Source organism: Arachis ipaensis, chromosome B3 (genome assembly GCF_059453495.1).
Source record: "Arachis ipaensis isolate K30076 ecotype BB chromosome B3, ASM5945349v1, whole genome shotgun sequence".
NCBI lineage: Eukaryota > Viridiplantae > Streptophyta > Magnoliopsida > Fabales > Fabaceae > Arachis > Arachis ipaensis.
Genome location: NC_142438.1, coordinates 42,195,821 through 42,208,961, shown reverse-complemented (window position 1 = coordinate 42,208,961; position 13,141 = coordinate 42,195,821). Strand labels below are relative to the sequence as shown.

The window sequence follows — 13,141 nt, the reverse complement described above, 5'->3', positions numbered from 1 at the left end:
TAATTCAAGTGCTAAGGACACACAAGACAGCTCTTGGGTGGTCCATAAGTGATCTTAAAGGCATTAGCCCAGCAAGATGCATGCATAAGATCCTATTGGAGGATGATGCTAAGCCAGTGGTTTAACCACAGAGGCGGCTAAATCCAGCCATAAAGGAGGTGGTGCAGAAAGAGGTCACTAAGTTACTAGAGGCTAAGATTATTTATCCTATTTCTGATATCCCCTGGGTAAGCCCTGTTGACGTTGTCCCCAAGAAGGGAGGCATGACAGTGGTTCATAATGAAAAGAATGAACTGGTTCCTACAAGAACAGTTACAGGGTGGCGTATGTGTATTGACTACAGAAGGCTTAATACAGCCACCAGAAAGGATCATTTTTCTTTACCATTCATAGACCAGATACTAGAGAGACTAGCAGGTCATGAATACTACTGCTTTTTGGATGGCTATTAAGGTTACAACCAAATTGCAGTAGATCCTCAAGACCAAGAGAAAACAGCATTCACATGTCCATCTGGAGTATTTGCCTACAGAAGGATGCCTTTTGGTCTGTGCAATGCACCTGCAACCTTTCAGAGGTGCATGCTCTCTATCTTCTCTGATATGGTAGAGAAATTTCTGGAAGTCTTCATGGATGACTTCTCAGTATTTGGAGACTCATTCAGCTCCTGTCTTGACCATCTAGCACTTGTTCTGAAAAGGTGCCAAGAGCCTAACCTAGTTTTAAACTGGGAGAAATGTCACTTTATGGTGACTGAAGGAATTGTCCTTGGGCACAAAATTTCAAACAAGGGAATAGAGATGGATCAAGCTAAGGTAGAGGTAATTGAAAAATTACCACTACATGCCAATGTTAAGGTAATCAGAAGCTTTCTGGGGCATGCAGGATTCTATAAGAGGTTTATAAAGGATTTTTCAAAAATTGCAAAACCTCTGAGCAATCTGCTAGCTGCTGACATACCATTTGTGTTTGACACAGAGTGTCTGTAGCCGTTTGAGACCTTGAAAGCTAAGCTGGTCACAGCACCAGTCATCTCTGCACCAGACTGGACATTACCATTCGAACTAATGTGTGATGCCAGTGACCATGCCATTGGTGCAGTGTTGGGACAGAGGTATAACAAGCTTCTGCACGTCATTTACTATGCTAGCCGTGTTTTAAATGATGCACAGAAGAATTACACAACCACAGAAAAAGAGTTACTTGCAGTGGTTTATGCCATTGACAAGTTTAGATCCTATTTAGTAGGTTCAAAAGTGATTGTGTATACTGACCATGCTGCTCTTAAATACCTACTCACAAAGCAAGATTCAAAACCCAGGCTCATAAGATGGGTGTTGCTTCTGCAAGAGTTTGATATAGAAATAAGAGACAGAAAAGGGACAGAGAACCAGGTAGCTGATCACCTGTCCCGGATAGAACCAATAGCAGGGGCGTCCCTCCCTCCTACTGAGATATCTGAGACCTTTTTGGATGAGCAACTCTTTGCCATTCAGGAAGCACCATGGTTTGCAGACATTGCAAATTATAAAGCTGTGAGGTTCATACCCAAGGAGTACAGCAGAGTGCAAACGAAAAAACTAATTTCCGATGCAAAGTGCTACTTATGGGATGAACCATATCTCTTTAAGAGATGTACAGACGGAATGATCCGCAGATGCGTACCCAGAGAAGAGGCACAGAAGATCCTATGGCACTGCCATGGATCACAGTATGGAGGACATTTCAGAGGTGAGCGAACAGCCACTAAGGTCCTCCAATGTGGCTTCTACTGGCCTACTTTCTATAAAGATGCCCGAGAGTTTGTGTGTAACTGTGACAGTTGCCAAAGAGCTGGTAACTTACCTCATGGTTATGCCATGCCTCAACAAGGGATCTTAGAGATTGAGTTATTTGATGTATGGGGTATTGACTTCATGGGTCCTTTCCCACCATCATACTCAAACACGTACATTCTGGTAGCAGTAGACTACATATCTAAATGGGTAGAAGCAATTGCCACACCCACTAATGATACTAAGACAGTGCTGAAGTTCCTCCAAAAACATATCTTCAGCAGATTTGGTGTTCCCAGAGTACTAATCAGTGACGAGGGCACTCATTTCTGCAATAAACATCTTTACTCTGCTATGGTCCGATATGGGATTAGCCATAAAGTAGCAACTCCATATCATCCACAGACAAATGGGCAGGCTGAAGTCTCTAATAGAGAACTAAAAAGAATCCTAGAACGGACTGTAATTGCCCATAGAAAGGATTGGGGCAAAAAGCTTGGATGATGCTCTGTGGGCATACAGAACAGCATTCAAGACTCCTATAGGAACCTCTCCATACCAGCTCGTGTATGGCAAGGCCTGTCATCTGCCCGTGAAACTGGAACATAAAGCCTACTGGAAAACCAAGTTCCTAAACCTGGATGCTAAGTTAGCCGGAGAGAAAAGATTGCTCCAGCTGAATAAGCTAGAGGAATTCAGACTCAATGCTTTTGAAAATCCCGGTGGAGGGGACCATATGTGATAACAAGTGTGTCACCATATGGATATGTAGAGCTTTAGGATATTGACTCTGACAAAAAGTTTATTGTTAATGGATAATTTATACGCTTTTTGGCATTGTTTTTAGTATGTTTTTAGTATATTTTAGTTAGTTTTTATTATGTTTTTATTAGTTTTTATTCAAAAATCACATTTCTGGACTTTACTATGAGTTTGTGTGTTTTTCTATGATTTTAGGTATTTTCTGGCTGAAATTGAGGGACCTGAGCAAAAATCTGATTCAGAGGCTGAAAAAGGACTGCAGATGTTGTTGGATTCTGACCTCCCTGCACTCGAAGTGGATTTTCTGGAGTTACAGAATCCCAATAGGCACGCTCTCAATTGCATTGGAAAGTATACATCCTGGGCTTTCCAGCAATATATAATAGTCTATACTTTACCCGAGATTTGATGGCCCAAACCGGCGTTCCAAGTCAGCATAGAAATTCTGGCGTCAAAACGCCAGAACTGGCATGAAAGCTGGAGTTAAACGCCCAAACTGGTACAAAAGCTGGCGTTTAACTCTAAGAAAGGTCTCTACACGTGAAAGCTTCAATGCTCAGCCCAAGCACACACGAAGTGGGCCCCGGAAGTGGATTTCTACACTAACTATTCTAGCTTACTCATCTTTTATAACCCTAGGTCACTAGTTTATTATAAAAACTACTTTTAGTGATTCATCTTGTACCTCATGACACTACACACGTTTTATATTGTATTCTCTATGGCATGAGTCTCTAAACCCCATGGTTGGGGGTGAGGAGCTCTGTTGTGTCTCGATGAATTAATGCAATTACTACTGTTTTCCATTCTATCACGCTTATTTCTATTCTAAGATATTCAGTCGCACCTCAACTTGATGAATGTGATGATCCGTGACACTCATCATTATTCTCACCTATGAACGCGTTCCTGACAACCACCTCCGTTCTATCTGCAATAGCTTGAGTGGTATTCCAAGTAGGATCTGGGAAGGGATGACTGTGACGAGCTTCAGACTCACGAGTGCTGGGCGTAGTGACAGACGCAAAAGGATCAATGGATCCTATTCCAACATGAGTGAGAATCGACAGATGATTAGTCGTGCGGTGACAGCGCATTTAGACCATTTTCACTGAGAGGACGGACGGTAGCCATTGACAACAGTGATCCACCAATATACAGCTAGCCATGGAAGGAGCCTTGCGTGCATGAAGAAGAAGACAGTAGGAAAGCAGAGATTCAGAAGATAGAGCATCTCCAAAACCTCAACCTGTTCTCCATTACTGCAAAACAAGTATTTATTTCATGTTCTTTTACTTTTTACAATTAAATCTGAGAATTATTGATATCCTGACTAAGAGTTACAAGATAACCATAGCTTGCTTCAAGTCGACAATCTCCGTGGGATCGACCCTTACTCACGTAAGGTATTACTTGGACGACCCAGTGCACTTGTTGGTTAGTTGTACGAAATTGCAAAAGTGTGATTGTGATTTCGTGCACCAGTGTACCTACTTGTTCTATTAGGGAGCTACTTGTTCTAGAATTATATAGTAGGAGTTTGATGGGTCATTTTGGTGTGCCTAAGACTTTGGATGTTTTATCTGAGCATTTTTACTGGCCCCACATGCGTAAAGATGTTGAAAAATTTTGTGCTAAATGCATTGCATGTAAAAAAGCTAAATCTAAGTCATTACCACATGGCTTGTATACTCTTTTACCTGTTCCTGTGCTTTCATGGGTTGATATTTCTATGGATTTTGTTCTTGGTTTACCTAAAACTAGGAAAGGTCAAGATAGTATTTTTGTTGTGGTAGATAGATTTAGTAAAATGGCGCATTTCATTGCTTGCTATAAAACTGATGATGCCACAAATATTGCTGACCTATTCTTTAGAGAAGTTGTGTGCTTACATGGTGTTCCCCAAACTATTGTTTCTGATCGTGATGTCAAATTCTTAAGTCACTTTTGAAAAGTTTTGCGGAGTAAGTTGGGAACAAAATTGTTATACTCAATTACTTGTCACCCTCAAACTGATGGTCAAACAGAAGTGATAAATAGGACATTCGAAACCTTATTACGTGCTGTTGTTGGTAAGAATTTAAAAACTTGGGAAGATTGTTTACTTTTTATTGAGTTTGCTTATAACAGGACAATCCATTCTTCCACTAGTTTTTCACCTTTTGAACTTGTCTATAGTTTTAATCCTCTAACTGTCTTAGATTTAATACCTTTACCTTTGAGTGATCTTGTTAGCTTAGATGGAGCAAGCAAGGCTGAGAAGGTTAAAGCAATACATCCAAAGGCTCGTAACCTAATTGAGCGGAAGAACAAAGCCACGGCAGAAAGGATCAACAAGAGCTGAAAGCATGTAGTCTTCGTACCTGAAGATTGGGTTTGGGTACATTTGAGGAAGGAGATATTTCCTACTCAAAGAAAGTTTAAATTTGATGCTAGAGGGGATGGTCCGCTCCAAGTGCTTGAGAAGATCAATGATACTGCCTACCAGATTGACCTACCAGGTGAGTATAATGTCTCTGCTACCTTCAATGTTTTTTATCTCTCTCCTTTTGATATGGACACAGATTCGAGGACGAATCATTTTGAGAAAGGAGGGAATGATACATGCTCGGAAAGACAACTGAAAAATTCTAAGGCAAAAGGGCATAATGGGAATTTCACACTTTCAGAGGGCCCGATCACTAGAGCACGTGCAAAAAAACTCAAGGAGAGCTTTGGAAACTTGGCAGCACTTATGCATAAGGAGTTACATCAAGTTCTAACAAAGGAAGAATGGGTAAGGCCCATTCAAGATAGTAAGAAACCCAATAATGCTTTCCAAATTCAATGGGAAGCATAATTTATCATTAAATTTTGAAAACTTAGGCCTTTGTTTTAGTTTGTTTTGCGGTTAAAGTTTGTTAAAAGATTTGTTTAGTTCTAATTTGCTTAGTAGTATTTTTTTTTTAAATTTAAAATTTAAATCAAATTTGATATAATCCATTAAAGATCAAATCTAATTTAAATTTTAAAATCTTATCTTATCTTTTTGGTTTGTTAGGGGCTTATTTAAACACCTCTGGTGAGACCATTTACACAATTTTTTATGAATAAATTTTCGTTGCCTTTAGCATGTTTTTATTGTGTGATTAAGTGAGGTGAGTGATTTGCTTTGCTTGTTGCATGAAGATTGAAGGATCCAACACTAAGGTGATCTGTGTGGTGGTTGCTTTTAGTTTTCATCCCTCTGATCTAGGTTGTCAAGGATAGGTTCTTTGAAGGTCTAGTAGGTTGCCCCTTCCGATGACCTAGATTGCTAAGAACAGGTTTCTTGAAGGTCTAGTAGAAAAAATCCCATTTATCTATCTTTTGTGTTTCCGCTATGTTCTTTTGGGTGTGCCCTTAACTAAATAATCCTTATCTATTGTGATAAAACTTCTAAGTCCAATCAATTTCTTATCAAACCTAATCAATCAAAAGAATTAAACCTGAACACCAAAAAATTCGGTGGAATTAAACCCTAACAAAAATACAAAATCCAAAAAAAAAATAGCCTATTATGAAAGAGAAATAGATTTTGCTAGAAAATAGGAAAAAATAGAAATGAAGGAAAAAAAAGTATCGATTTCGTTCTTTTATTTTTTCTGTTTTCCTTACCTCTATCTCAGTGAATGATGGTAAGGAGATTCCTAGTATGATGCCGATTAACAAAGATAATTTTTTTCAATTAAAATCTAATAATCACATTTCTCAAACTAATGCTATGGAAGAGAGGAGGAAAAATAAGAGTCTTCGTTAGTGGAAGAAGATGGCACAACTAGTGTTAAAAAATTCGATATCATTATATATCTCTTCACACAACATCATTTTTTTAACTATTTAAACGCCAAAATCAAAATAGCATTATTTTTACAAAGTCTAACATAACAGTCATTATTTTGCCTCAGTATGTCATTAACGATTCTATGACAACAAAAGGCCAGTAACTAACATAAGTCACAGAGGTCAAATTAGAGATTCAAGATGAATAAATTTAAATTTTAAAGAGCATATTGAAGCACGAATGAACTAGAGGACCAATATGAGTATTAATTCTACTTTATTCTTATTGGTTTGAATCAATGTTTTAAAAATTGAGTCGGACCAATTGATCCAACTAAAAAACTGGAAACCAGTGTCTAGTCTAGTTCGATTAGGGTGCAAAACCGCTGGAAATAAGAATTGGATTTGGGCAAAAAAAAATTGCTAGTTGATCGATAAGCTATCGAAACGGAATCCGACTTGTTAAAATTTAAAAAGAAAAAGGACATTGTCATTCAAGAGAAGAAAAACCTAAAACTTTCAATCCTAATTGAAGCCCATCTCCTTATCTCCGCCGTCGCCTCTTGACTTATCGTTGTTGCTTATTTCTCTTATGTGATTTTTTTTTTATATTCTAATCTTTTATTGTAACCACATTTGCTCTTCATGCTGTCAGAGAGAATAAAAACAACAAAACAACAATGAATATATGAAGCACAATGATCAAAGATAAAAAATAAAATAAAGAGTTCAAAAATGAAAGAGATGCCGTCGATGAAGGAGAAATATAAAGTAGAGTGGGACTTTGAGGTGAGAAACCTAATAACTAATACTATCTTAACTTTTGAAAGAAACTGAGTTGATAATTAAAAGTGATGGCCAAAAATAATAAATTCTGATGGTTGTCTAATAGTTTTTTATATCATAAAAGATTTTAACGTTGAATTTAAATTTAGAATTTAAATATTTTTTATTATTTAACTTTTGTATTATACTTACATGAGATTATAAGAATTTTAATTTGGTTATATCGTATTTTAATTTGTGTATTTTTGAGTTTAACATTAGAATATAATTTGGTTACATTGTATTTTTATGTGTTATTTTATTAAAATTTAATTATTTTGGTTGAATTATAATTAAATCGATTGAACCATTAAATCATTGAAGCAATACTTCAATAGTTAAAGATAATCGGTTTGGTTTTTAGAATCGGTTTGAATCTCCTTGGAACCGGTTAAACCGTTAGATGTCGGTTATTTTGAGAACGTTGTCCTTCCCTCCCTCGAGTCTCTATCTGTAGTCCCCTCCCTCCAATCGAGCCGTCGCTGCAACGTCTACTCGTCGCCATCGCCGGCTCTCTGCTCGTCGCTCTCGTTGGATCTTTGCTCCGGTCGCCGTCGCTGCTTCCTATGCCTCCCGTCGGCGTCGCTGGATCTTTGCTTTGTCGCCGTCGCTGCTTACTCTGAGCCCGTCGCAGTCACCATAATCTGCAGGTATGTTTTCTTTTTTTTCTTTTTTTTTTCCTTCTGGATACTTGAAAGTTTAAAACCCTGTTTTCCCGATTATTGTGAAATTGATGTGTTAGCATTTTAGGGTGAGAACTTATTTTGTTCCGTTTCTGAAATTTTTAATTTTTGAGCCATTTTCTTTTGGAGCCTTAATGTATGGCTCTTCGTGTGATTGAAGCTTTTGTTTTTCTATTGTTTTGCTTACCATTTAGGTTTAATTGAAGACAAATAGAAAGAGGAAGACATAATTCTGATGCAGTTTATGAAATTAGTAATCCTCCTACAATGCAACAAGTTTCAAGCAACATTTATGCTTTAGTTTAGCAACAAGTTTCATTGATGCTTAGCTAGTTTTCTTCATCGTTCACAGCAATGGCTTCTGCAGCATCTCTAATGTCATTGCAACCGGGTCGAATTCGAACCCTCAAAGAAGGCTCCAAAGCTGGTTTGGATGCAGGTATGGGTCCTGTTGTGTATTGGATGTTCAGAGATCAACGGGTCAAAGACAATTGGGCTCTCATCCACGCTGTTCATCAGGCCAACAAGTCCAACGTCCCTGTTGCCGTTGTTTTTAATCTCTTCGATCAGTTTCTAGGCGCCAAGTCCCGCCATTTAGGGTTTATGCTCAGGGGCTTGCGCCGTGTCTCCGATCAACTGCACCAAACCCTTCAAATCCCCTTCTTCTTGCTTAGGGTAACTGAATTTCCCAATTTCTTCAATCCGAAACTAATTACATGTCTGTTGAATTTTTCGAAATCTGAATCATTACTGAATGTATGATCAATTTGAGCTTATTCACTGTTCAAAGATGATGCTTCTGTAACTTTAGGGAGAAGCAGAGGAAACAGTGCCAAAGTTTCTTAGTGAATGTGGAGCTTCTATGTTGGTGACAGACTTTTCACCCTTGCGGGAAGTGAGGAGGTGCAAAGAAGAGATTTGTAAGAAGGTGAATGAATCGCTTACCGTACATGAAGTGGATGCTCACAACATTGTGCCCCTATGGGTGGCCTCTGAGAAATTGGAGTATAGTGCTAAGACAATTAGGGGAAAGATAAACAAAAAGCTTTCTGAGTATCTGATTGATTTTCCTACCATTGAGCCTCAAACTAGGAAATGGACCATCACCAAGAATCACTCCGTTGACTGGGATGATCTCATTGCTGATGTCTTAAGGTTAGTGTTCGGTATTGTTGGCTTCTGGATTCTAATAATTAAGTCACGTGAATATGTTGACATGCTTGTTTGATGGAAGTAGGAAAGGAACGGAGGTTCCTGAGGTCAATTGGTGTGAGCCCGGGGAAGATGCTGCAATGGAAGTATTGATGGGAAGTAAAAATGGATTCTTGACTAAAAGGTTAAGAAATTATTCTGCAGATCGAAACAACCCCTGCAAACCCACTGCCCTTTCTGGTTTATCTCCCTATTTGCATTTTGGACAGATATCTGCTCAGCGATGTGCTTTGGAAGCTCGGAAGCTGCGCTCTTCATGTCCTCAGGTTTCTTCTTATCTTATATAATGTGTTTAGTTTTGTATAACCTAATATTGACCGCTTGTGTAAAGGCAATTGATGCTTTCTTGGAGGAGTTGATTGTTCGGCGAGAACTTGCTGATAACTTTTGCTTCTATCAACTGCATTATGATTCATTGCAAGGAGCCTGGGAGTGGGCTCGTAAGACCCTATTGGATCATGCCGCTGATAAGCGAGAACATACATATTCGTGAGTCACAATTGTCTTGTTTCTCACTTTACACGGTTTTTGTTACTTGCATCCTCATCTAACTTCTGTATTTTAAGGAAGGAGCAATTGGAGAAGGCCCAAACTGCTGATCCTGTAAGCCAGTCTTTCATGAACAACAATAATTTTCCCAATTAAATATAGTAATGCATCGCTTCTTTCAAAGTCATGGGCTTTTTAATGCCTTGTTTAACTAAGCATTATTTCCTAATTGTTGCACATATCAGCTCTGGAATGCTTCTCAGTTGGAGATGGTTCACAATGGAAAGATGCATGGTTTTATGCGGTGAATAACTCCCTCCTTTCTTTCTCTTTTATGTTTCACCTTATAAACATGTATGTCCTCAATTATAAGATTTTCTGTACAGCATGTATTGGGCAAAGAAGATACTCGAATGGACAAGTGGACCTGAAGAAGCCCTTGAAATATCCATCTATTTAAACAACAAGGTAACGTAGTAGTTCCTTAGCCAACATTCTTTAAATGGGACAGACTTTATTGCCATTTTTTATAAATGACAGCAATTTTCTCATGACTGCAGTATGAACTGGATGGGAGGGATCCTAGTGGTTATGTTGGTTGCATGTGGTCAATATGCGGGGTTCATGATCAGGTTTGCCTACCACAATGTTCTTATTCACTTCTATTTAATTGAAATATCAGCGAAGAATCAAGTGCCCCTGGTTTTTTAGCTGTTGTAGTTGCATTCTTTGATCTATTTGGGCTTCCCAATTTTCTTTAGAAAGAGAACCAGAGGAAACTATAAAACTGGGTGCAAGTTGATCCTTTTAGTTTTGTATTAGAAGCTTCATTTTTGGCAATCATGTTTTTATGGATTACAGGGTTGGAGAGAGCGGCCTGTTTTCGGAAAAATTCGATATATGAACTATGCAGGCTGCAAAAGAAAATTTGACGTTGACGGATACATTGCATATGTCAAGAAATTAGTTGGCGAGATGCGGAAGAGAAAGGCTGAGGACTTGCCATCCCAAAATGAGAAAGCACCCCGTCGTTTGTAGTTAGTACAATGCCATTGTTTAGCTGATACTAATACTATATTAATGCAGCAATAACCCATCCCATCGTAGATTTTAATGGTGTATGCAAGATTCTGAAAAACTGAACCGCTCATTAAATTGATAAAATTATAGGTTCAAATATTTAAAGTTTCAATCAAAGTTTAACTGGAGTTAAACTGTATATAATAAAATTTTATATATAATATATATTATTTTAACTCCCATAAGATACCTAAAACATCTTTTTTTAAAGATATTTTTTATTAATTAAAATTTAATACATGTAATTGATTAAACCATATTATTTTTGTAAAAATTAGACTAGACAAATCGATTTGACTAAAAAATTGGTAAATTAAATTTTAAATTGATCTAAATTAATATTTTTTATAAAAATAATTACAATATCCCTATTATAGAAAATGACTTAAAATACTTCTATTATATATATATATATATATATATTGAGAATTCTAAATCTTAACCCTTCTCTTCTCTCTATGTTGTTATAGAATTAGGATTTAAGATTTTTAGAACTAATATATATAATAGGAGTATTTTAGTTATTTTTTATAATAATAGTATTGTAGTCATTTTCTATAAAAATAAATATTAATTTAGATTGGTTCAAGAGTTGGTTTATCGATTTTTTAGTTAAACCAATTTATCTGGTCTAATTTTGACAAAAATAGCACAGTTTAATCGATTATATAGGTTGAATTTTAATTATTAAAATACGTCTTTAAAAAAAGCTATTTTAAGTATTTTTATCTAAGTGACTCCTATTTTAAATTGGTTAACTATTAAAATATCTAATTTGTTTGTTTGGTTAATCATTTTTTTTTATTTTTTAACTGGTTTGTTGCTATATGATTTTTCACCTAAGTCAAATTGGACTAATAATCAATTTCTGATTAATCCAGGTAAATTGGTCGGGTTAATATGGTTCTCAAAGTCAAAACCGTTATATGGCAACATTCCTTTCTCTATTCTTAAATAAGATTTTGGTCAGTTATTTATAAATTTTCTGAGCGAGATTGTTCAAGTTTCCAATAACATAGTCCTTCCAAAAAAATATTGAAAATTTGAACACAAAATTTAAGGATGCACTTCCGTAAGTGTAGCCATACTTTCCACACTCAAATCTATTTTCAATTGGTGTTTCAACCTTCTTTGGACACCTCCTACATGATTTGTAAAAGCAATCATCCTTGCCAGAATTGATTGCCACAATTGTTCTAGCAATCCACATAAAGGGCCTTCTTACAAATACATGAGATATTATGTAAATATCTTATACCATATGATGTAAGGTGTATTTAAATAGGCGTTGGGATTACTTGTGTTGAGTTTAGTGCTTCCTCTATTGTGTTTACCGTAACATCCTCTCGCTTAAGTTTGTCAGCGCCAGTACGTGAGTTGTTTGTGTTGACTTGACTAATTCTGACCAAATTTGAGGGTTTAACAGCAAGCCTCCTGCGCGTTACAACATATATATTAATTCTTGACTAATTCTAACCATTAACATACATATGAATCTCTAGAAATTCAAATGTGGAACAAACCTGTCCCGAAAGTCGCGAACTTCCTCGAGATCGGGATTGATGCGTAGCTTTGAAATGTCAAGATGACTCTGCATTGAGGTTTTTTCTGCATTTATGAAGTTAATAGTGAAAAGATTTCTAATATCACTTATTCTTTAAATTTCCATCATATTGTTACAAAATAAAGGTTAGGAGTCATACCATTCCACCTACTCGGTCTGAAGAACTACAGGACCACTATCAATGGCTCAACCCTTCCATCATCTAGATATGGTAGTATTTGATCAACCATGTCCCCAGACAACACACATCCAATACTATAATTACTGCAAATCAGTGTGAAAAAACAGGTTTAAATATTAATATCATTATAACACAACCTACATTGTCATTAGAATTCATAAACACAACTTACTCAAGGTCTTCAACCAAAATAGATAAACGCTTCGTTTCCTTCCCTTTGCTTGCGATGAGTTCCCTGGGATTCGCCTTTCCAACCACTTCACCCATAATATATGTGATAAGAAACTTATTATGAGGTAGTTATGAGTTATACACAAAGGAAGTGAAAATGTATTCACTTCACCTACTAATTGAGAGTCGTCGATCCTGTCAGCATTCAACAACTCTAGAATCTACGTTAAGCGAAATGCTTGAAGTGGGAAAGTTGGAATCTCCACCAAGACCACCACAGTTCTGTGAGAGAAGTTTAAGGTCCACCGATTCATTGTCGTCCTGGTTTTATCCCTCTTATCTACAAATATGAAATTTGTCATCTTATATATCCTAATCTCGTGAATATTACCATTCCATCTATGTACCAATGCCTTAGGGACCGAAGCTTGGATCCTCCCTCCCTGTAAGATTGTAAAATACAACTCAGTTTGGAATACATGTGTGAATGTATAAGAACATGTAGTTTAAATTCAATTAATACTACTTGCCTGACTATCTTAAAGAACCATTTCTATACTATTGATCTCCTTTGGATTGTACTAGCTAGGAGCTTCTG

The 13,141-nt window shown here is 36.9% G+C and overlaps 1 protein-coding gene across 5 annotated transcripts; it reads left to right on the top strand.

Annotated features, from left to right (window-relative positions):
- The first annotated feature begins 7,525 nt into the window (after positions 1–7,525).
- PHR1 (photolyase 1) lies at positions 7,526–10,726 on the top strand. Of its 5 annotated transcripts, XM_088509454.1 has the most exons (11): positions 7,605–7,813; positions 8,041–8,099; positions 8,199–8,521; positions 8,658–9,001; positions 9,084–9,324; positions 9,390–9,547; positions 9,625–9,661; positions 9,793–9,851; positions 9,934–10,015; positions 10,108–10,179; positions 10,409–10,726. In XM_088509454.1, the coding sequence occupies exons 3-11, from the start codon at positions 8,201–8,203 to the stop codon at positions 10,583–10,585; spliced, it is 1,491 nt and encodes a 496-aa protein (XP_088365580.1). In that variant the 5' UTR covers positions 7,605–7,813; positions 8,041–8,099; positions 8,199–8,200; the 3' UTR covers positions 10,586–10,726. The 5 variants fall into 5 exon arrangements, with proteins under 5 accessions (XP_088365581.1, XP_088365578.1, XP_088365580.1 ...); XM_088509455.1 differs by lacking the exon at positions 8,041–8,099 and having other exon boundaries at positions 7,526–7,813; XM_088509452.1 differs by lacking the exon at positions 8,041–8,099 and having other exon boundaries at positions 7,528–7,813; positions 9,081–9,324.
- Positions 10,727–13,141: the final 2,415 nt, after the last annotated feature.

Excerpts from the sequence above, each read along its gene's own strand:
- PHR1 (XM_088509452.1), top strand. The coding sequence starts at position 8,201 with ATGGCTTCTGCAGCATCTCTAATGTCATTGCAACCGGGTCGAATTCGA. Across the intron at positions 9,002-9,080 it reads CTCATTGCTGATGTCTTAAG|TAGGAAAGGAACGGAGGTTC; the intron begins GTTAGTGTTCGG and ends GTTTGATGGAAG. Across the intron at positions 10,180-10,408 it reads TATGCGGGGTTCATGATCAG|GGTTGGAGAGAGCGGCCTGT; the intron begins GTTTGCCTACCA and ends TATGGATTACAG.